General features: G+C 42.1%; 1 protein-coding gene across 1 annotated transcript; it reads left to right on the top strand.

Moving 5' to 3' along the window:
• The first annotated feature begins 4,537 nt into the window (after positions 1–4,537).
• Positions 4,538–21,219, top strand: LOC139694165 (dual specificity protein phosphatase CDC14A-like). Its single transcript, XM_071592595.1, has 5 exons — positions 4,538–4,582; positions 10,345–10,773; positions 15,122–15,666; positions 19,129–19,292; positions 21,143–21,219. The coding sequence occupies exons 1-5, from the start codon at positions 4,538–4,540 to the stop codon at positions 21,217–21,219; spliced, it is 1,260 nt and encodes a 419-aa protein (XP_071448696.1).
• Positions 21,220–23,050: the final 1,831 nt, after the last annotated feature.

The following is a 23,050-nucleotide window of genomic DNA, read 5'->3' as shown; positions in this document are numbered from 1 at the left end:
TGTAAAAATCCTCACAACTTGTCAATCTGTGATACTGCTAAAAGCTGTTTCATTATACTTATTGTCATTAAAAAACGTTTGCATGATTTAAGACTGCAATAGTGTTAATGCCTCTTAAATGGTGCCAGCAATACAGTCAGACACTGATCCCTTCCCTGCCATTATGGTTCAGGTCATGGGATCAACAACCGACTGAATTGATGCAGGTCCTAAAATTCAAATAATGGAGAGAATGATGGCATTCAAAGAAATGCTTTAATCCCTGGTTGCCTAACCCTTTCCATCACCACCTTTGTATCCATGGCACCAGCCGTTGGTTTTTAATTGTGCACTTTGAGAAAAGCTACCTGGGGCCAAGTGAGTGTAGGTTGGATGGCAGGACTTCCTATTCAAGGCCATTTCTAGTGAACAAGGTTTGTTATAAAGCGTTTTGGAAAAATAGATTTATTTCGCTACATACTGCTACAGCGCCTCTCAAAATTCTTCAAATTACATCCCCTGAGCATCGACACATATTTACTAGTGGCTTTTCCACGACTCAAAGGATCCTCCCTGGTAGGCGATTTCAAGAAGTTCCTTAGGGTTATGCGTGCAAGATTCTTTGACGGAACTCAGTAGGGTCCCATGGTGGTGGTGTCCTCTGAGGGAGGATTTCACTTTTGGGAATAGGAAATAGTAGTCTGCTTATGCCAAGTCAAGGGGGACTGTTAGGGGGTTGTTGGGGAATCGCCGCGATGCCATTGCAGAAGGTCTTCAAAAGCAGATACTCTCAACTCTACTCTCGGTCGTCCATCCAAAGACCTTTGGAAGGACAATTTTAGTGGATGTCTTTATTATCGCCATATTTTCAGTGTTAATGGTTTGCACTGTCATCTCATCAATGCCAATACTATATCTGCGATCATGCACGCCCTGAACCGACGGTCTGAATTCAGCACTTAATGCACACGTCAGGGTAAAATTGTTACCGTTGCTGACTAATTTCTAACGATTAGGTCTAAATATCAGAGTAAAAATTAAACAAAAAAATGTACAGCTGTAGGCGTTCAGGAGGGAAAGGCATTCTCTGAAAATTCATCACTGCGCTCCTTTTAAAGTTTAATTCTAATTGCCCAGTGTTTTCCCAGTATTGTATTGCATTTAGGATACCTGATAAATCTACTGTGTCCTCAGAATCATGGATATCACGGGAAACCACTGCATTGTCAACAAATAAACGTATATAACTTGTGACCGAGGAGTTGATGTCATTAATGCACGAAAGTCCATACAGCATCAAAGAATTATTACCAGATCTGGGATGGGTACCTTAAGATATGTCTAGTCTTAGAGTGTGAGTTTCATTCCGACAGAGAAGAGATATAATTCAGCTGTCCCAAATTACATAAGCAAGTGAGACCATTGCCAACAAATAAGAGAGATTAGTACAGCAGGCAACCTGATGTTTCAAGGGAGCTGGCCATTTTTAATGAGTTTCCTTATTCATCTTCTCGGTAGTCAATGGAGTGGTAACTAACAAAAATAAGGTGCGTAATGGATATTCCATAAATGTTGATGAGTTTAGTCCAGATCTTTTGCATTGCCAAATTTTCAGTAATAATAGTGTGTACTGTCATCTTGTATCAATGTCAATAATGCGGTCTGTGATCATGCGCACACTTAACTGACTGTCTGAATTCAGCACTTCACGCACATGTCAGGGAAAAATTATTACAGATCCTTTTTATACCAACCTTGTAAGTGCAAGGTATTTGCTATGCAGGCAATGCTATTTCAATATTTGCCCTTATTTCTTCCTGCTTTTTTCCATTATTAGTGTGTGTGCAAATACGTACAAATTATCTAATGTTATTGAACTGTTGAATCCTGGGTGTGACAATCAAGAAATTAACAATTTAAATGCATATGGAATTCCCTGACAGATTAGAAAGTAAAAACCACTTGTCATTGTACCAAGTATGAGAATAAAGGGTAGGTCCACCATGTAATGTCATCCTTGGACGTTGGACATGAAAATGAGATTCATGGGTAAGCATTCTTACTGAACTTACAACATTACTCAGCCACCATGAATTTCGATTAGAATAAAATTATTGAAATGTTGCATGAGCTAAGCGAAGTAGTAGGAAGTAGAGTTATTATGAGTAATTGTAATGATGTTTAATGGAACTTTCTTGAGAAATATAGTCAATAATAATGATTAGGATATCAGGAAAATATCAAATAAAATATGAGTGGATTTTATTTTTAGAGTTGGCATATTAATTATTTACCGCCAGTTTTCTTTTGAATTTTTTGCCTTAAATTTGAATGTTTTACTTCAAATAATTTTATACCTCTGTCTACATGGATTCATTTTGCTTCATTGGTACTTCATGTATGGTTCAGCACCATTCCTTGTTTTTTTTTCTTTTCAGAGGAAGAAGTCATATTTTAAATTATTTTCAATTTTAATATATATTATATGAGAGATAAAGCAACATTGTTTTCCATAATTTATTTTTGAAACAAAGCTTTTTGAAATTCAGTATTGAGGATTGGGGATGTTGGCTGAGGCGAAGGAACCGCTGCATGCCTCACTCAGATTAACATATCTTGAAAAAGTCCCTCACACCCCATCCATTGACTTCACCTCCACAAATGCCTTTTCATCCATTTATCGGACGATAGTTTAGATTCAGACCTCAACCTATCTTCTTCCAACTATTGTCATTCAACCCACCCCTTTACCGCGCCCATCTTGAGAGAATCTCAAGAATGTGCTCTTCAATTTTGTGAATAGTTATTGAGACTTTTCATGAATGCGGTTTCCATAGAGTAGTACCAGTATCTAAAAGGATTTTTAGAGCACTTGATTCAAACACTCGTGTCCCACATAAATGCATGCATGAAGAAAGTATGTACACCATTGTGGTTTTGAATGCTGTTGAAAGCAAAAAATAATATCGAACAGCTTGAGTGAACAAAAATATTAAAAGCCATCCTGGTCCCATATTTCTTTCCACAACAGCACCCTCTTAAATATTTCCTGTCCCTTCAGACTTAACCTGCATTTTGAAAAATGTCATTTATCTTATTTTAGAATTAACAAGAAGAAACAGTGTGTGTGCGCATCATATACATATACACACACACACACACATGCACACACTTGGTTTAGGCACCACAAAAGGCATAGGCAAACATGGAAAATACCAGATGACTCAGAAAGGTATCATTTAGATTACATACTAGTATTATTATGGTTAGGCACAGGTTTAGGAGCAGCATGATCATTTTACACAGTTTCCCAGGAGGGGGCTTGGACTCTGATCACAATTTAGTAGTTATGAAATATACAGTCTGATTAAAAAAGTTATGGCAGATTAGGAAATGGAATACAGAATCATTGCCTGAATTCACGAGGAAGAAATATAAGCAGGCTGCAGAGTAAATCCTAAGCAAGGGAAAGGAGCTGAGTACTAATGATATTGGGAATATTTAAAAAAAGTGATATCAGAAGCCACAAAAGGAACAAAGGCACAGTTAAAAGGAAAAGGGCGAGGAGACCATGGATCAAGGATGAGATGGTTAGAAAGATAGATGAGAGAGGGAAATGGAGGAATATGAATGCATAGTTAGGTAGAAGGAAGTACAAAGAGTAAAATAATAAATTGAGACAGGCAACAAATGAGGAAAAAGAAGCATGCTGGAAGATGCAGTGCTGGAATATGGTAAGTTTGCGGAGGAAGGGTGACATTAATGCACTATAAAAGAAGGTTTAAACACTATTGGGAAATTAGAATGAAAAGTCTTTGGTAACAATTAGAGATAGGTTGGGGAAAATACTGGTTGGATCAGGAAGTATTCAAGAAGAATGGAAGAAATAAATAGAAGAACTGTATGGAAAAGAACTTAGGCCAGCAGGGATATACATAGAAAGAGTATATGGCGTAGATGGAGATAGCTCAGGTTGAGGCATACTTAACAATGAAATAGAAAGGGCATTTTCCTACTCCATGAAACAGAAAGACTACTTTTGTTTATACTAATATGTTAGGACTACAGAACAGTAGGTTAAATTTTGCATGGAGCTAAAGTGATCAGCAGGATGATCAATATGAGGATGCAGAGTCGGGCAAATGATTACTTTGGGCATGATCAGTTTGGGTTCAGAAAGGAGGGAGGTGTGCGCGATGCCATTGCAGTATTGAGGTCACTAATACAGAGGAATATAGAATACTATCAGGAGGGATTTGATTGCCTTGAAGATTTTGAGAAGGCATTTGGTAGTGTGAAATAGGTAAAATTAATGAATGCATTTAAAAATAAATAGGAGTATATTGGAGGGGTAGACAACTTGTACCCCCAACCTGTACACGCCTAAGACTGCTCAGTGCTGGTGGTGGATGGAAAGTTCAGATGGGCAGTGTTAGGAAAAGTAGTATGACGAACCTACCAATTATCAGCATTACTTTTCAACAGAATTGCATGAGAAGTGGTAAGCATCCTGGGAAGAAATGTAGATAGGAATGTAAGTCTTTGGGGTATTCTTAAAATGGAAGGGCACTTGCAAGTATTGCTGATTGTGGATGAATATCAGGTATGGGATAAGAATACATGTAAAGAAAGCAAGGTTATGTGGTTTTTGACAAAGAGGAAAGTTAAGTTCAAGATGAAAATAGGAGGTAATAAACTAGAGTAAGTGGAAGGGTAGATACTCAGACTCAGATTTTTTTGGATAAAAATGGTCAAAGTAAAGGGGTCAAATGAGGAAGAATTAATTGCATGAGGCAAAGAGAATGTCACTAAAATGGGGGCATTGATGACAAGGAGTAACGGTTTTAAGAAATGATCAATGAAAACTTTGATATGGAGTGTTATTTTGTGCAGCACAGAAGCAGACTTGTCGATGAAAAATTGGGGAATAGATTGGAAGATTTTGAAATATGGGCATGGGGAAGGTGAAATGGTCTTAAAGAAAACCAATAAGGAAAAGCTGGACACAGTGAGGGAGGATGGGTATGGATGGGAGAAATCTAAAGGAGACGGAGAACATGGATGCTAATCATATTTATTGGCAATGGGATGTTGAAGACTTTAAAAGAGGGGAGAAGCAATGTTGGGAAAATGAGGAAGGGGCAAGAATAAGGGATGGCCATGTTGGATGGAATAAAGGGATAAAGGAAGTATATGGAGTTGAAGAGGGAGCTACTGTAGTGCCTGATTTCAGGTTGTGTTTTGTTAGAGGACAAGAGAATTATCATTGTATCGTTGTTTTGCTAGTATGTATGTATATATATATATATATATATATATATATATATATATATATATATATATATATATATATATATATATATATATATATATATATATATATATAAAATATATATGTATATATAAAATATGTATCATATAATATATTATATATATATTAAATATATTATTATATATATATATATATATATATATATATAAAATATATATGTATATATAAAATATATATCATATAATATATTATATATATATTAAATATATTATAATATATATATATATATATATATATATATATATATATATATATATATATATATATATATATATATATTATAATATATGTTGGGAGCAATCCTATGGAGGCAGGAAAAGTGGATGAAGGGGGTGTTGACCGGCAGTGGGATGTTGAAGTCTGTGATAGAGGGTAGAATGTTGGGCAAAAGAGGAAAGGGAAGGAACAGGATAGGGTTGTTGGACGGGATGAAGGGAGGAAGAAAGTACTCGGAGATGAAGAGGGACCTGATATAGAGTAGGATGATGGATTTTGTGTTTAGTTAGGAGTAATAAAATATTTGTTGGTAGTTGTGTCCATCCAAAAACCTACCTTAACCGGTAGATTACTTAAAAAAAAAAAAAAATATATATATATATATATATATATATATATATATATATATATATATATATATATATATATATATATATATATATACACATTCAAACACGAAATCCCGCCGAACGGCGAATAAATACTCATATATACATATATGAATGAATATATTTGAATGTATATATATATATATATATATATATATATATATATATATATATATATATATATATATACATACATACATATATACACATTCAAACACGAAATCCCGCCAAACGGCGAATAAATACTCATATATACAGAAACAGATATAAGGAAAAGGGATAGGAACACACATAAAAGACGAACACAATAGAGGTGGTGAAGGCGGAATCGAACGGATCACAAGAATAAAAATATTTCCTTGACCGGGACTCGAACCTCGGATCTTTCCACTTGCCGGGCGGATGCTCTTAACCACTTGAGCTACCGAGGAAACGTAATTTACCGATTTAAATTCTTAAATCAGCTCTCTGTTGCTTTGAGCTCCAATGCACTAAGTTCTAGAAATAACTGTCCCTTCATGTTTGACTCAACACTCAACTGCCCCATCTTGAGTATGCTGCAAGTTCATGGGGTCCTCATAAAGTAGCCTTAGTTTTGGAACTAGATCGAGTGCAACATAGAGCGGCTAGGTTTGTGAAAAGTTGTTATGAATAAGGTAGCAGTGTCATGACAATATTGGAAGAATTAGGATGGGAGATGCTAGTTGACTTTCGGTTAAAATACAGGTTAAATTTAAAATGTGGTTATTTCCTTGTACCATTGGTGGTGTATATATTTTTTCAATATCCTGTATGTTCTTCCATGCATCTTATTTTTTGCATTGAATAGACCCATCTTTTTATCTGTAATCTTGCATGATTTGAAAATATGTATCCTGTCATTAAATATTGTTGCATGTAATTACTGTCTTTCGTGTGATATTAGCTTTCTTGAGTGCATGTTAAAACCAATATTTGTGTAGAGGTGATATGATTGGGAATGTGTTTATGGTGAATTGACAAATTTTTAAAAATTGATACTTGTACGTTATTTGATAGATGTTTACTGAATATTTTTCCCTTTCCCTTCCTCTCTCATAATACCTTCCCATCTGGTACTTACACCCCCTGCCAAACACCTTTTTGGTGGATGCACCATGCACCTCCCCTTCCCACTTTGGTTGATGCCACCCCTTCTACTGCCTCCGCCACCATTTCAAACCCGTCCTGCCCCTCTCTCCACCACCTTTCTCCCCCATGCACCCCGAGCAGAGCCTCCATAGGGTAGGAGCCAGACGAAGGGTGCGTAGTCCGCGCAGCGTCTTTTCCTCACTGAGGCGGCTGCGAAGGCGTCTGACCCCAAAGGGGCAGTCATTTGAGAAAACGCCATCCAGGAAAGCTATGGAAAACCGCGCCAATCACTTATCTGATGCACGAATCATAGATAGATCGGAGTAGGATTCCTGGCAACGTGGGACTGGGTCCACTGGGGCGAGAGTCGTGTCCGGAAGCGGGAGGCTTCCGCGGTCATCATCTCACAAAATCCTCGCAAAAAGTCAAATCGAAATCAGCAGGACAGGAGACATAAAAGATGAATGAGGCAGATTGGGACATGAAATGTTTGGAAGATTTTGAGGGCAGATAAATTAGAAAATATAAATCGAGGGATGGAAAGAGGAAGCATACACGTAGACATTTCACGGCTGTGCGAGTTGAGATGGAAAGGAAGAGGGGAGAGAGTGGAGCGATAGTGATTGACAGTGACTCAACAGTGACGGATAACATGCATGCACAGTTTGTTTTTTTCACGTAAGCTGTTAGTTTCTCATATTTCATACCAATTTGCCAGTCACCTTGAACTTCCAGTATATTCAAGCTTTTTTACCATGTTTATACTTGGAAAAAAATAAAGGTTATGCGGGTTCCGAGAAAGAGGAAAGCAAAATTAAATATTATAATAAGAGTTCATAAACTAGAGCAGGTATAACGGTTTACGAATCTCGAAAGTGTTTTGGATCAAAATGGTCAAAGGAGGAGGGATGTAAGGAGAAGAATTACACTAGGCAAAGAAGCTTTTACAATTAGGGAGAATTGATTGCAGGGATGCTGAGTAAGGATGACAAGAACAGGTTCGTTAAAACTTTGATATGGAACGTAGTTACGTACGGTGCGGTAACATGGTCAATGTAGCAAGATGATAAGCTCGTTATAGTAGATTAGAGACTTTTGAAATGTGGGTGTGGAGAAGGTTAAGTGGACAGAATAGAAAGCAAATGGGGAGGTGCAAGGCATAGTGGGGGAGGTGAGGGAATTGATGGGAGCAATCCAAAGGAGGGAAGAAAGATGGATGCAGGTCGTTTTGATCGGCAACTGCTGAGTACTGTGATAGACGGGAGAGTATAAGGCAAGCGACGGATAAGGAGGAAAAGGAAAAGCTTCCATTTGCTCAAGTTTTTAATCGCCAATTTCAACGTATAACTTTTCTTCCTCCTTCTCGAAAACCTCATAACTTTGTTTTTTTTACATTTACCCTCATCCAATATACTAGTCGCTCTGACTTTCCAATGCGAAGAAATTCTTGCAATCCGTTGGCTGTCTGATGCTTGCATTTCGGTTCATATCTGCGGATGACTTGGCTGAAGAGACTGTCGCAGTATTTTATTTGAACGCTATTTTCAAAAAATATGTTGACATCATCGAATATATATGTTCCAGAGAAAATTTTATGACATTTGTAATTTGCACCTAAGAATATCTACACATTCCATGAAAATTATGTCATGCACGATGATAAAAACTCACCGCTCAACGGGACTTGTAATAATCACTGTAATATTAATTGTAATATATTTGAGTTGTTTCAGCAAAGGTCCATTTCATAAATCACTCCGTGAAATTGGTAGCGCTTCTCTGTGACTGTTTCTTATCAATGTGATTCTCTTTTGCTATGTATGGTTTACCCGGCAATTACATACAGTTACGCGAACATTACACTCAATACATAAATAATGATTAGTACCTGGCGCCCATTGTGTGGTTAACAGCTCCTCCGTCCTCCAAACCTCATTCTTCGACTCACTTTCAACCCCAATCTCTCCTCTCCTTTTAATTTTGAAATGATCTCCATCCCCCTGAAGTCGGAAAACAAATGCAGCAGTGCTCATAGCCAAACATATAGAGTCCATCAGTAATATTTCTTTCCCGGTGCACTAAAATTGATTATTGAGCGAAGCAACGAATGGAAAGTACTTTTCAACGTAAATTTTTACAGATTAATAAGGAAACCAGAGATTATTTTCATTCAAAAATACTTAAAAATAAAAAGAAGACCCTCTCTCAATACTTTTGGACCGGAACTAATCTTAAAGTTAAGCACCCAGTGACATATTTATGACTTGCATCGACAAAGGTGTTTACACAGCAAATACTCCATAGCCGACAATTGTGAATAAACATAGCTGTTATTAGAGTAATGAAGTTTGTCTGTTGTAATGATATATTTCACGGTATTACCAAACGAATAGATGCGAAATTCTTGGGAATGAGCTAGTCGAAACAAACACGTACAAAAAATTGGTTGCCAAGGCTAATAATAAACAAAAGTCTCAAGCGGATATCGTGGGCTTTCAAAATTTAGTGTATTTTTTAAATGGATACTTGAGTGATTGTAATCAAAATGATTGAGTTAACTGGATTACCTGACTCTGGCTAATCTTACTTCAATATCTCATGAGCCGCTTCACTCTATCATCATCAGCAGGGAACACACTTGTTAAAACAATGGTGAGCAATGCATTTATTTACCGAATTCAATGATATCAGGCTCTACTTTTTAGAAATTCATGATCACTATTTAAGTAGGTATCGTTTTTTGCACGCAGAAAATTATTCGCTATTCTCGGTGTCGACGCATGGGCGACATCATCAGGCTCACCAGTTCGTCGAAACCGGGAGTAGCGTAATAAAGTTAAGCGTGAAAAAAATACGATGCCTACTTATTCAGTGATTTATTTACTCGCTCAAAATATGTGTGGTAGTAACATTATGAGCGATTTCTCTGGCATATATTATATTTTACCCGGGGCATAGCAGTCGAGTAGTAGGTTCGTTGGGGAGGGCCCGGGTTCGATTTCCAGGGACACCTCTGCACAACTTCACCTTTACCCGAGCTGTGCGATTATTCTGGCCCTAGTTCGTCCTGGGGAACCACATTAGCGGCATCGGGAAAGGAACTGGCTCCCCCAATCACCACGCTGAGTGAATTTCTCATGCCTGTTGGCCTTAGTATTGGGTACGCCTCACCCTTAACTATCAAACGAACTCTAGAGATAATTACTGTGGCTGGTTATACATTATTTTACCTGTCCGCTAACTAAATTTGTATTCCGCGTTATTATTAATTTACGAGAAGGGCCATGTCAATTTACTGTTTCCTCTGCGCACAATCAGGATGCTTATAATTGGAAGGCTGTGGTACGTGGCTCGTCTCGCGACGGTCACCCTGTCCACCCCGGAGACGTAGCCTTGCTATCGGAGTTCATGAGAGGGCGCCTGTATTTCCTCACCCTCCGCAAATCCCTTCGACCCAAGAGCACGGAAAGCGATCACTTTTTCACGACTGACGACGATTTCAAGTACCTACCATTCAACAGCGACTTCGGGCCACTCTGCTTGTCGAGTCTCCTCCGCTACTGCGGCTTGATCAAGAGCAAGCTGTGCTGCAGTGAGCTGAGGAACAAGCGAATCATCCATTACACATCACTGGAGGGCCCTGAGCAGCGGGCCAATGCCATGTTCCTCGTCACCGCATTCGCCGTGCTGCACCTGGGGCAAAGCCCCGCCCGGGCCATCGCCAACTGCTGCCCACGAGGGGCACAGGTAAGCATCGAGCCAACGGGACCTCTTTAAGATGCCCGCCTGTCTGTCCCCGTTTCTGTTCCTACGGAATTGATTCGTAAAATGTTTGAGTCTGAGGGAGCCGTGGCAGATCGAATCGGTCACCACTACCGGAGGGTGACGGGTCATAGAATAAATCCAACCATGCATACCTTAAAACAGAAGATCCTCCGCCAAAAAACCACCGTCTCCTCCCTTGGCCCCATTCTCGATGAAAACTGTCCTTTGAACCCCAATGCCTCCTCCAAACTCTCAAACAAACCCACTTTCGCCCTTCAACCCTTACTAACCCGCTCCTCAATGTCTCCCATCAATTCCAATCCGGGCGTTTCCCACCCTATCCCTCCCCCTGCTCCAAACTTACGATTTGAGCAACAATCCCCCCATCTACCCCCCAGCTCCCAAAGTTAGAAATCGCGATCGCCCGTAGGATAAGTGGCACCCCTTGGTACGCCCCCAATAAAAATATACAGACAGTAATAGACATTTAATCTATGCTTGAAGTAATTCAAAAATCATTAAAGAATTCCAGAAAATCGATTAAAAATTCGAAAATCCCGCTGATATACTCCCTTTGATGCCACTCGCTCCATTGGTCGAAGGATTGGAGCCAGACGAAAGGTAGTCCACGCAGCGTCTGTTCCTCGGTGAGGCGGCTGCAATGGCGTCTGACCCCAGTGGGGCGGCCAGTAAGTGATGGTGTCACGTTAAAAACACTATTGAGGAAGGCAACGGGAAACCACCTCAATTATCATTCCCAAGATTAACATGATGGACTATACAGAGATTTTGAGTCCCGGCAACTAGGGGACTCGGCCCAATTGGCCGTGTGTCGTGCCCGGCAGCGGGGGAGGCAAGGCTTCCGCGGTCGTCATCCCACGAAACCCTTGCAAGGGAAAACCGACAGCAGCAGGTCAAAAGCCGCAGAAGAAGAAGACCAAATTAGTTAGAATAGGAACTTGGAATATTAGGATAATATTGAGGACAGGAAAGTTAGAGAATATAAAGTGAGAAATGGAAAGAGAAAGTATGCCTGTAGATATTGTAGGTTTATGCTAGGTGAGATGGAAGGATTACTGGAGCGAAAGTTATAGAAACATAAACGGCGGAGGGTACTAAAGTAAGCGAGGATTTGCCATAATATTGAATAAGAAGGTAGGAAGAAGCATAGTCAACAAGAACAAGCAACGGATAGAATAGCAGGTAGAGATAAAAGCAGGACCGAAGAACTTGGTCATTGTTCAGGTATACATGCCACCGAGCAACCATAAGGTGGAAGAGGTCGATAGGATATACGATCAGTTAGACGACATAATTGATGGTGTTCCTGCAGGGAAACATTTGATAGTGATGGGGGATTGGAAAGCGACGGTAGGCGAAGGAAGAGAGATGGTGATGAGGTGGGGGACTACTGTTTAGGCACGAGGAATGACCGCGGGGAAAAATCAATTGAGTTTTTCGTGAGACAGGGGTTAGTCATCACCAACAACTGGTTTAGACACCACCAAAGGCGGTCGTATGCATGAAGAATGTCAGGGAATTCAGAAAGGTATCAGTGAGATTATATTTTGGTTAGGTGTATCTTTAGGATCATCGTGATCAATTCGTAGACATCTTGGGCAGCGAATTTGGGCTGTGATCACCGTTGATTTTCCTCAATTCAGATCATCGGCTATCATTCAGACAGTTTTTCTACGATCGGTAAGGACAAGGGACTGCACACGATCAATGCTGTCGTCAACACATGTAGTTGAAGGCCGTCCCGGCCTTGCATCATCCGTGGCGTCTTGTCGGCCATCTTTAAAACGCGTCATCCACTTAAAAATTTGTTTTCTTCAGACTGTTATCACCGTAAATAGCTTTTATTGCGCATTTATTGGATCGCCCTCGTATACGTGGATTTCGCCAAAGTTTGGGCCAAGGTATATCTCGCCGAAATATTGCTTGGGTAAAGTTTACTGCATTAACTTGATTTGGTGAAATTCAATCATTTGTGAGAAAATATATGTGAACTCTATGCTCCACCATAGTAACCGCACGGGATAAAGAAACCAAATCTAGGAGTGTGAGCGACATCGACATAAATACCCCGCAAAATCCGCCAAAAAGGTGTTTGGCAGGGGGTGCAAGCATCAGGTGGGAAGGCTAAGAGATAAGAGAGGATATGAGAGAGAAAGGGAAAAAAGATACGTTAAACACTATCAAACAACGTGCAAGTTTGTATATCGTACATGCTGAAGGAAGACTCAATTCAAAACAAGTGATACGTAACTTTTAAAGTTAGCATCTTTGTAATAGTTTTCTCGCATGATTTGAATAAACATATCCTCTTATTGAATATTTTTGCATGTAAGTAATTTATTTCGTCCGGTTAACTTTCTTCCATTGAATGATCAAACTAATATTTGTACAGATGTGACATGATTGGGACTGTTAATACATGGCTGGTGGCCTGGCACCCCCCGCCACGCGCCACACGCGGCGGCTTGCAGGGTATTGTGCAGATGCAGATCAGTACAGTGCTATGTAATGTTTTTGCGTTAACCCCGGTGGCACCTAGGATGTATCACCACCTAGGATTCCCGACTCAGTACAAATCTACCAATTCCCATCTTATGCCTCAAATGGTTTGGTCATCATCGAAAAATTAATTTCATTTATGAGTACAGGCAATGGCTTCAGCTTCAGGGTCCTCAGCTCAAGGCACACAACACCCTGCGATCGTGTTAGATGACTCGTCAAGCATCCTTGCGGGGTGTTATGTCGATGTAGAGGAAGGAAGATTGAGTTCCTCAATTTAACGTAATATCAGGGAACTCATCCCTTACTCAAAGAACTGTCTAAAAATACCTGGAGGGACCATGGATGGATATCATTCGAGCCACGGATGATATACATCGTCTGCATCGACAAAATACCCCGCTAGCCGTCGCAAAGATGCGTGGCAGGGTGTGGTAGGTCACCAGCTATTCAACATACATGTATAGTTCCTTTATTTCCTCGTGCACTTGGCACCCCACGATCCACCAAAAACCGCGTGGCAAAGGGGCGATCGAACACCAATTATGCATCATGCCTACATATATTACGAGTATTACATGGTTAGCAGCTTTCCTAAGCCTACACAAAGAGGACAAGAAAATGCGTGAAAAGACGCAGGCAGAGATCCAATTCAGACAATTTTTAATGGTTAATATTCTACACATTCTGGACGGACAATTCACAAATACAATAGAATTTACATACATTCATCTAAACCCCACCTAGCCCAATGGCGCATGGCAGGGGAGCGTTAGGACGCCAGATGTGGAGAGTGTTTTGTGGGAATTAAATCTTGTAAACCCCTAATTTAGGCGGCGCGTACCTATTATTTTCTTAGGTGTTTTTCCTTTTATTGTTGTCGCGAGTAGTATGCGGTAAAAACGAATACTTGAATCTATCAGTTCGACAATCTAACCCTCTTATTTTGTGGCAATTAGTGTCCTTGCCAATGTAATCAAGGGGCTTAATTATATCTCTAATGTCGAATGAGAAACCACACGCTTAATATCTCTGTAATAAGTTTATTCTAGCCCTGAGTTTTCAGTTATCTAAAGGCTCCCAATCCAGATTCTGTATTAAACTTGCGACGATTTGAGTCCTTTGGTACGAGTTTTTCACGAACCTAGTGGCCTTTCCCTCTACCCTATTCAATTCTGAAATCAATGTTTTTTGAAATGGATCCAAAGCGCTCACTGCATACTCAATGTGAGGCCTTACTAAAGATAAATGGCACGTTTCCTTCAGTTTTTCGTCGCTACACCTTCCGACCATACGTTTGACGAATGCCAGCTTTTTGAGCGCCCCTCCAAAAATCAAGTGATATATGTTTTCCCCAAGAAAGATCCGATGTAATGGTGACCCCCAATTATTTTACTTCATCCGCGACGCTCATCCGAACACCTCCGAGTGTGTAAGTTGGTTAAGTTTGGTCGTGTTTTCTATTGTCTAAGAAATTGATGACGGTGCATTTTTTCGTGTTTAATTTTAGCCCACATACCTCACGCCATTTCTGAATGTTGTTGAAGTCAGTTTACCGTGATTCGCGATCTGCGTCATTCTCTATTTCCCTGAAGATTACAATGTCGTGGGCAAAGAGTCTTATGCTGCTATTTGCCCGAAGGTGGATCGGTTGCGCGTTTTGGTGTTAGTCATTGTTTGAGGTGGGATGGGGGTGGGGAAGTGTTCCTCTGTCCGGCAGTCACTCCTAGCCGTGGTCTGATCCGGCGCCAGCAGCCGCGTCTGGCATCCATTCGAGCAGTGGTCGAAGTACAGCCGCATCCTTCCACAGGTACCGCCAATCCTGCCCTTCAGAGACGCGTCAGTGCACCCGAGGTCGAAGCACATCCACCTGTTCGACTGTCTGTGCGCCCTGCGCGTCGCTCGGGCGCGAGGTCTCTTCGACCCGGCGGATCTCGACGTCTCCGATTGCGAACGCTTGCAGGTGAGCCGCTTGGACTTCAGCTGGGTGGTACCCCGGCGCCTTCTGGCATTCGCGGGGCCCAGGGACGAGGGCCCCGGCCACCCGCCCTGCGCCTACGTCGGCTACTTCCTCTCAGAGGGCGTGTCGACCGTGGTGCGGCTCAATCGGCCCGAGTACGACCGCCGGGCCTTCCTACGCGTCGGCATCCGCCACCACGACCTCTTCTTCCCGGACGGCACGGCGCCTACCCGGGCCCTGGCCGTCGCCTTCCTGAGCCTTTGCGAGGGGGCGGGGGCCCTCGCCGTGCACTGCAGGGCCGGGCTCGGCCGCACCGGGGTGCTCATCGCCAGCCGACTGGTCAGCCACTACGGGATGCGGCCCAGAGAGGCCGTCGCTTGGGTCCGGATCTGCAGGTTGGTGCCCCTTGAGTGCGGCGGCAACAACACCCGGGGGACGGGCAAGCCAGTGGGTGGGGAGAGGTCGGGGGAGGGAGTGCGCGCCGTGGCCTCCTCTCGATGAGGAACGCTAGCGGGGGCCTAGTCACCGAATTCTGCGTAGAGCCACAGGCCTTCATCTGATTTCATTTCCCTCGATGCGCTCTCTATCTGACCCTCGAGCAAGCCTGGACTTAAGCTACCCTCATCTACATCCTATTCTCTTTCCATATCCAAGCTTGCTGGCCAAATGTATTTACCAAAAGTATACTTCCTCCATACATTCCTTCCATCTCCCTTGTATCTTCCCTGGTTCAAATAATACTTTTCCTGACTTCTTTTTGATGTGATTCCTGACTGTGCTTTAAGCCTTCCTGTACCACGCACCAATTTCACGCACCAATTTCTCTGTGAACTTTCCATTTACAAGGTCTTCACCAAAAAATATGAGACTGGTCTTTCTACTCACGAAAAGATTGAGTGATTACAATCAAGTGAGATGCCGCCTTATGGCGGCATCTGTGACATGTAAATCAGCACCTTGCTTGTGGCCCCATCTCCACTTCTCTCCGCACAACATCGATTCTTGTCAAAAGGACAAACCCTGACTGGGCAGCACTACGTTATATAGAGGTAATGAGAAGGTTAAGACACGCCATGTTGCGAAAGAGATCACGAGTGTGAAAAAACAAGTATTGGTGCTTTCATCACGACAACGCCCCGGCGCACACATCATTGATTGTTATTGAGTTATGGCCAAAAACAGCACACCGGTGATCCAGCAGCCACCCTGCTTTCCGGATCTTGTTCCAGCGGACTTTTGCCTATTTCCTAAGTTGAAATCCACCTTGAAATGAATTTTCGATTTGAAACTATCGAAGACATCCAATAACATTGTACCGCAGAAGGGCAGGCAGGGATGTATATTGAAGGCGATAAGCATGATTCAAGGGCTAATAATAAAATCCAGTATTTATTCACACAGTCTCATCTTTTTATGAACGGACCTTGTACATGCACTGCGTCGTCCACCACGCTTCTTCCGCCCTGTTAGTTTCCCGCCTCAGTTCATTGTTTAACTTTTTGTACTTTCTTTTGCCAAGCTCTGTGTTTAGAAACTTCCATGTCCTTCTTTCTTCTGTCTTTCCAATCATTTTGCCAGTAATCCATGGTTTTCTTGTCCTGTTCTTATTTACCATTCCTATGGTTACATTTGCGACATCCCGTTTTCCTTTGTTGTTATGTTCTCATTTTTCTTCGTCTACATCTACATAGTACCCAGCACGTCACCGGGAAGGTGTGTAGCATGGGATGTATCCACACCATGCAATACGAACAGACAAAGTTACGCACCATGCATGAGACAACTTCAGGAAAAAATTAGCATGCAATCAACTAGTTCGTACTTATGATAATCAAGAACAGTGCACATTTTGCCACCAGAATACATTATTTTATACATTAATGGCATCGTTTCTCAGGTTTACAGTAAACCTCGTGCATTTGCAGACGATGTAGTGACATATGGGAACATATCCAGTCTTGAAGATTGAGTGTCATTATCTAATGGCCTCAATGAGTTCCAAAACTGTTGCTAGACATGGAGCATTCTTCTATTGAACATAAAAGGATACAAACATGATTTTTCCCACTGGCTGCTGATACTCGTGACTTATTTACCCGGGTTGTGCCTCTACATTCCATTTCCTCAACCGTAATCCCTGAATAATACGACTTTACACTTCATAAGTATTCAATTGTTATCTGAATAGGCGTTTTGTCCCGAGAAAGAATGAGATTTAATGAGGCTCTTCCTAAATCCATGTCCTACAGTAATATATGACAAGGACTGTCCCAAACATAGAAAATACTCGGTGAAAAAAATAATGGCTGATCAAAGTGAAAATTGCTAAAATTCTTCATAAGAGCACCCTTATGTATCGGCATATCAACGCCAGTGCCTCCACCAGTTAAGGTATGCTTCCTGGAAGGCATCAACAGGACCCTCGTCATGGCCTCTTTGACATAATCCAGTAGTCCAAAGTGGTGCTAAATGGGGTTATACTTGAGTCGTACTCAAAGATCCATGTCTCATCACCAGTGGCCTGTATTCTAAAAAATACGGGTCACTTTCACCGTGGTCCATGAGGTCCAAAGGCAAGGTTGCCACGCAAGCAGTCTTCTGACAGCACCTTGGGGACCATCTTTCTCATGACTAAATCTTCTGTAAGAATTCATTACACTGTGGTTTTCTTAATACTCATCCTTAACCATGATCATGGTGTCCGTAACCAATTTTCCATGCTTAATGTATAATATAATCGCATATCATTGCTCCATGGAAAGTGGCATCGTGAATTCGTGACGTGACCGTCGAGAGCAGGGTTCCAGTCTAGCAGCATTCCGCACACTCTAACTGGCCACAGTTTACTGGCGTGGGTCGCGCTGCTTTCCCAAGATCTGCCATTATCTTTCCCACCACAAATCACCCCACTCCAGGCATCTGTATTGGTGGAAAAAAATCATTCCACTTATTTTTGGGAAATACCCTGTATAGTTGATATATTACTGAATCACTCGGCATTTTTCATGTATACCTACCCTACATATAAGCCTGAGAGCTGCGAATAGAGCGTGTGGAAGGGAGTATTAGGTTTACAGTCATTGTTTAAGGTACATTCGGCATTATTTTATGTTTGCGCACTACGTACTTCAAATTGCGCTGTTGTTCTGATCACTAACGGAGTATGAGGAACGGAGGAAAAAAGATTCCCTCCATCTACCGGTAGTCCACTTCCCACGAAACGTCTCCCTCTATTCTCGTATCAAAGCCAAGATGCGAGGGATGCTCTGAAAGTAAGGTCCGATTCCTTTTAAAAAATAAACCGTCTCTAATTTTTCCAAAAATGTTTTTGCATTTAATTCCTTTCATCTTTCTCTATTTTGATGCATAGCTTACCTTTTTGTGTTAATATTTATCGTCGCGTTCTACAAGCTTTTCAATGCTGAAGTCATAGAAGTCTACCACCTGTACGTATTAACAGTAGTTTTCAATTGCTTCTTTCACCTCGTGAACTAACTCCGTAAACAGGACATTGCAACAATACGCATGCAAATGGCGTCGTTTAGCGCGCAGGGCATGCCGGGAGTCGGTGCGCATGCGAGTTTTAATGTTCTCTCGTCATTCAATCAGTTACGGCGATTCGGACCTTACTTCACGAATAAAACTCGTATTAATTGGTGTTTAGGTATTTTACTACACATTTATTTTTGGCCGAAAAGTTGTGAATGCAATCCTCACGCTTTCAGCCGAGGCCAATCCATCTCCCCCGTGCACGCCTTCCGTTCCTCCGCAAACGAGCGACCTCTCTCGCCCCCCTTCCGCCTACCCGCTTGGCGGTTGGGCGAGTATCCATCGGGACTTCTTCTCTCGCCGTGCAGGCCCGGGTCCATCATGAGCTGCCAGCAGGAGTGGCTGGAAGCGAACGAGGGCTTCCTGGCAGCGGCCGGCCACCCGAGGAACCACCTCCAGACGGCGCCCGAGAGCGGGCCGCGCCGCCTGTCCTTTCGGCATCCGAGAGAGGGCCGGGGGGGCGGAGGGGGCAGTAAGAGGGGCAGGGGGCGGCGGAGCGGGGGAGTGACACCCTCTGACGTCCCAACCCGTCTTCGACGCCACGGGGATTCTCCCAATCTATCGGACACTACTCCACGAATACCCATTACCCATGTTTTAAAAAATAAATAAAAAATTGCATCTTTATATATAAACCATAAACACAGTAATAAACCCGAAGGTAGGTTTGGTAGGAGATTGTGAAGTTCATCCAGTACCAAGTCCTATACGGCGTGTGGGGCGTGACTCGTTAGCAGAGTAATAATGGGAGCCAGTCCCTCTCCCTGTGCGTTTCTCTTTTGATTTCCCAGGGATATCTGGTGCCCGAAAATTAACAAGACGGGTGAACCTGAGGATGCCCAGAGATGCTTAACCGATATTCGAACCCGGTCTTGATAGAAAGTCTTACGGATGTGATTAATATATTAAACGAAGAAGCGACATCAAACTCGCAAACAAAAACACAAAGAAACACATACCAACGAAACTCACACGTATTCCAAATTTTCGGTGGTCACACCGCCATCCTCTGGGGAAAGAAGGAAGGAGTTCCTTCTTTCCCCAGAGGAAGTTGGTGTATGTGTGTGTGTGTGTGTGTATATATATATATATATATATACATATATATATATATATATATATATATATATATATATAACACACACACATATATGACATATGGACGGCACAATAGAACACAAAATAAAATAGACAACACGTGAAAAGACATTGTAGATTGCTAAAGCTTTAAAAGCCTTCTCTGAGGCCTTCTTCAGGTCACAGTGTCAATATCGATAATAAAAATAAATACTCAATATAAATAATACAAAGGTAATCGATTTTTCAGAAAGACAAAGGCAGAAGAGCAACAGCGAGAGCAGGTAGAACAATTTACGTATCTCGGTAGTGTTTTGGAACAAAATGGTCGAAGTAGTTGGGACACAAGGAGAAGAAATGCACTCGGGAAATGAGCTTTCACAAGGAGGAGGGAGTTGAGAAAGGGTGTTAAGAAAAGACTCATCAACTTTAATATGGAGCGTGGTTATGTACAAACATGGTCACTGAAGCAGGAGGATAGAAGTAGAGTAGGTGAAATGGACCGAAAGGAAAACAAACGAGGAAGTGCTGGGTGTGATGGGTGAGGAGAGGAGATTTTTCTGAGAGAAACCCTAAGAAGGCAGAAACAATGGATGGAAAGTATATTGATCGGCAGTGGGATGTTGAAGACTGTAATAGAGGGGAGAATATTAGGAAAACGAGGAAAGGGAAGGAACAGGATAAGGATGTTGTACGGGATGAAGGGAGGAAGGAAGGATACAGGGATGATTAGGGACTTGGGGCAGAGTAGGTTGCTGGATTGTTTTGTTTGGATTCACAAAATATTTATTTGGTAGTTGCGTCCATCCAAAACCTACCTTATAATAATAATATACAAAATACGTGTATGTGTATTTATTTATTTTCCATATGATCTAAAATATTTAAAAGCTGCACGCCAAAATAGATAATGGAACAAGTGGCTATGGAATTGTGGAGTGAGTTGGCTTTTCAGTGTTGGTTATTTTTCACTCCCGAAATTTTGCTGCGAAAGTTAGTGTTCATGTGACTGTTAGCAGTGAAAGTTGAACTGGGGCCAACTTGACGTCACGGTGGAGGGATTTCTCAACTCGGAAAGGCTGACGAGGCGGAAGACATGTCTCAGGCGTGCGCGGGAAAGAGGAGACCTGCTACGATGTCTGGAGGCGACACATACAAGGTGTGTCCCGAAAAAAGCTCGTAAGTTTGCGAAACCTCTATAGCGTAACCTCGTTACTCTTAGTCATGAAATGGTTATTGGAACAGCGCTGCACCATCAAAGTTTGCGTGAATCTGGGAAATACCGGGAAAGAGACCCACGGCATGCTCAAGGCAGCTTATAGTAATAACGCGTTGGGTAGAACGGGTATTTTTGAGGGGCAGAAGTTGTTTCGGGAGGTCAGTGAAGATGTACAAGCAGCCGTTCGTATGCTCAGGAGATGCTCTTCGTCCTCAGAGAGTGACGAAAATCTTGCAAGAGTGAATACTTTGTCGGATAGGGATCGCAGATAAAGTATTCCTATGGTTTGTGATGAACTTGGTATCCCTAAACGAGATATGCATCAACTTGCGAGCGAAATCATGGGCATGAAAAAGGTGAGTGAGTAGTTGGTGCCGCGAGTGCTCTCAGATGAACAAAAATAACCCCGCAAGCGTTACAGCAGGCGGTGACGAGGAAGCTTGGCAGCATTCTGAGGGTCACCTTCCAGAAGGCGTTCGAGGCGTGATAAACCCACTGGCAGCGGTGTGTGGACGCACAAGGGTTCAACTACTTCGGAGACTTTTGAGTGAATGTATCAATTCTGGCAATACATTATTTTAAAATAGACTCAGTCTTGTTACTTTAGGGACAGACCTTGAAGCTGTGCGACCACAGGCGTGTGGCAGGCGTGGCCCACTCCTTATAATCGTTCCTGGAATAAAGTTACTCTGACGGAGACTGGAGTCTGTTCGTTTTTATGCATGCCCACCTCCTTGATCCTGCCCGAGTTCCTAGCACAAGAAGTGGGATCTTGACGACGTGGGAGAGATCTGTCTTCTTTTTGGCTGCCGACAGCATGGAGGAAGCACTTCTCGACGTGTTGAAGAGGGTGAGGTTCAGCCGGTGGGCTACCGACCATGTTGATCCGCCGCTGTTTAGTCCAGAGGCCGACGGCGCTACCCCTGTTGGATTCAACACATCGAGGATATCAAAGAAGAAATTTGATGAGCTGATGCCCAGATGCTTGTGAGAGCGGAGCGGCATTTGATTGAAGATTCTAGGGTATGATCCCAGCCATTCGTAATTGTTGTGATTTCAAAAATGAGTTTTTTTGTAGGCTTTTCCTTCGCGTCAAATTCTTTGCCGTTTGCTTTTTGAAATTGTCGCTTGTAATAGTTCACATATCAATACATTTAGTGCGAGTGCTCATAAGAAACTGGCCCTTCTTGAAATAGCGAATGGATAACTGAGGATTTGATTAAATTAATTGTGTATGGTTTTAGCGTTGGGAAAATACAGGCGTCCGCAAAAATGCGCGACTTGACTTTCATCTCAGATTTCATTCGTTACTCCCTTCCAATATTAGCACGTGCTGAGGTTAAGAGAGAGCGGATGCATCGAATGGGATCGGGAGAGGGCTAATGCTAGTGCCATTAAGCGGCCAAAACTGGAATTAAAAAGATCGAGATGACACTTGATGTATTATCTTTGCGGACGTATTGGGCATTAAAAGAATATCTTTCGCATAGAAACCCACCGGCAAACTCGTGGAAGTTGAGGCCCTCAGGAAAGCTCCTCCACAGAGAAACCAAATAAATCTTGCAAGGAGCGGGGAAACAGTTACTCCCGCCAAAGTAACGTTTGACGGGAAAGCTTGTGCACATTTAATGGAAACGGGAGCGGACGTACACTTCATGTCCTAAACTGTTTTTTGGGTGCCTTCTCCGTTAAGCCATTCCGACATGAATTTTCAATTACGAGAATTACATACGGGAGGCTTATGTCTAAGTACGAGGGTAATTTGACAAATTATCGGAAAGTAATAGATATAAACGTCTTCCCTCTGTGAAACATTTTTATTTTTCAATTTAATCACCCTGTACACTTCTGCTCCTGCTCTGTTCCTTCACACTTGATCCAGCGATCTTCCAATTTCTTGATCCCATCTTGAAAATTAGATTCCTTTAGGCCTG

The sequence above is a fragment of the Hetaerina americana genome, unplaced genomic scaffold (genome assembly GCF_022747635.1).
Source record: "Hetaerina americana unplaced genomic scaffold, ioHetAmer1.1.p SCAF_5, whole genome shotgun sequence".
NCBI classification, from domain to species: Eukaryota; Metazoa; Arthropoda; class Insecta; order Odonata; family Calopterygidae; genus Hetaerina; species Hetaerina americana.
Note: the sequence above shows the minus strand (reverse complement) of the source record. Positions and strands in the feature narration are given on the sequence as shown.

Excerpts from the sequence above, each read along its gene's own strand:
- LOC139694165 (XM_071592595.1), top strand. The coding sequence starts at position 4,538 with ATGGAAGGGCACTTGCAAGTATTGCTGATTGTGGATGAATATCAG. Across the intron at positions 4,583-10,344 it reads TGATTGTGGATGAATATCAG|GATGCTTATAATTGGAAGGC; the intron begins GTATGGGATAAG and ends GCGCACAATCAG. Across the intron at positions 19,293-21,142 it reads CCGGGGGGGCGGAGGGGGCA|CGCTGCACCATCAAAGTTTG; the intron begins GTAAGAGGGGCA and ends TTATTGGAACAG.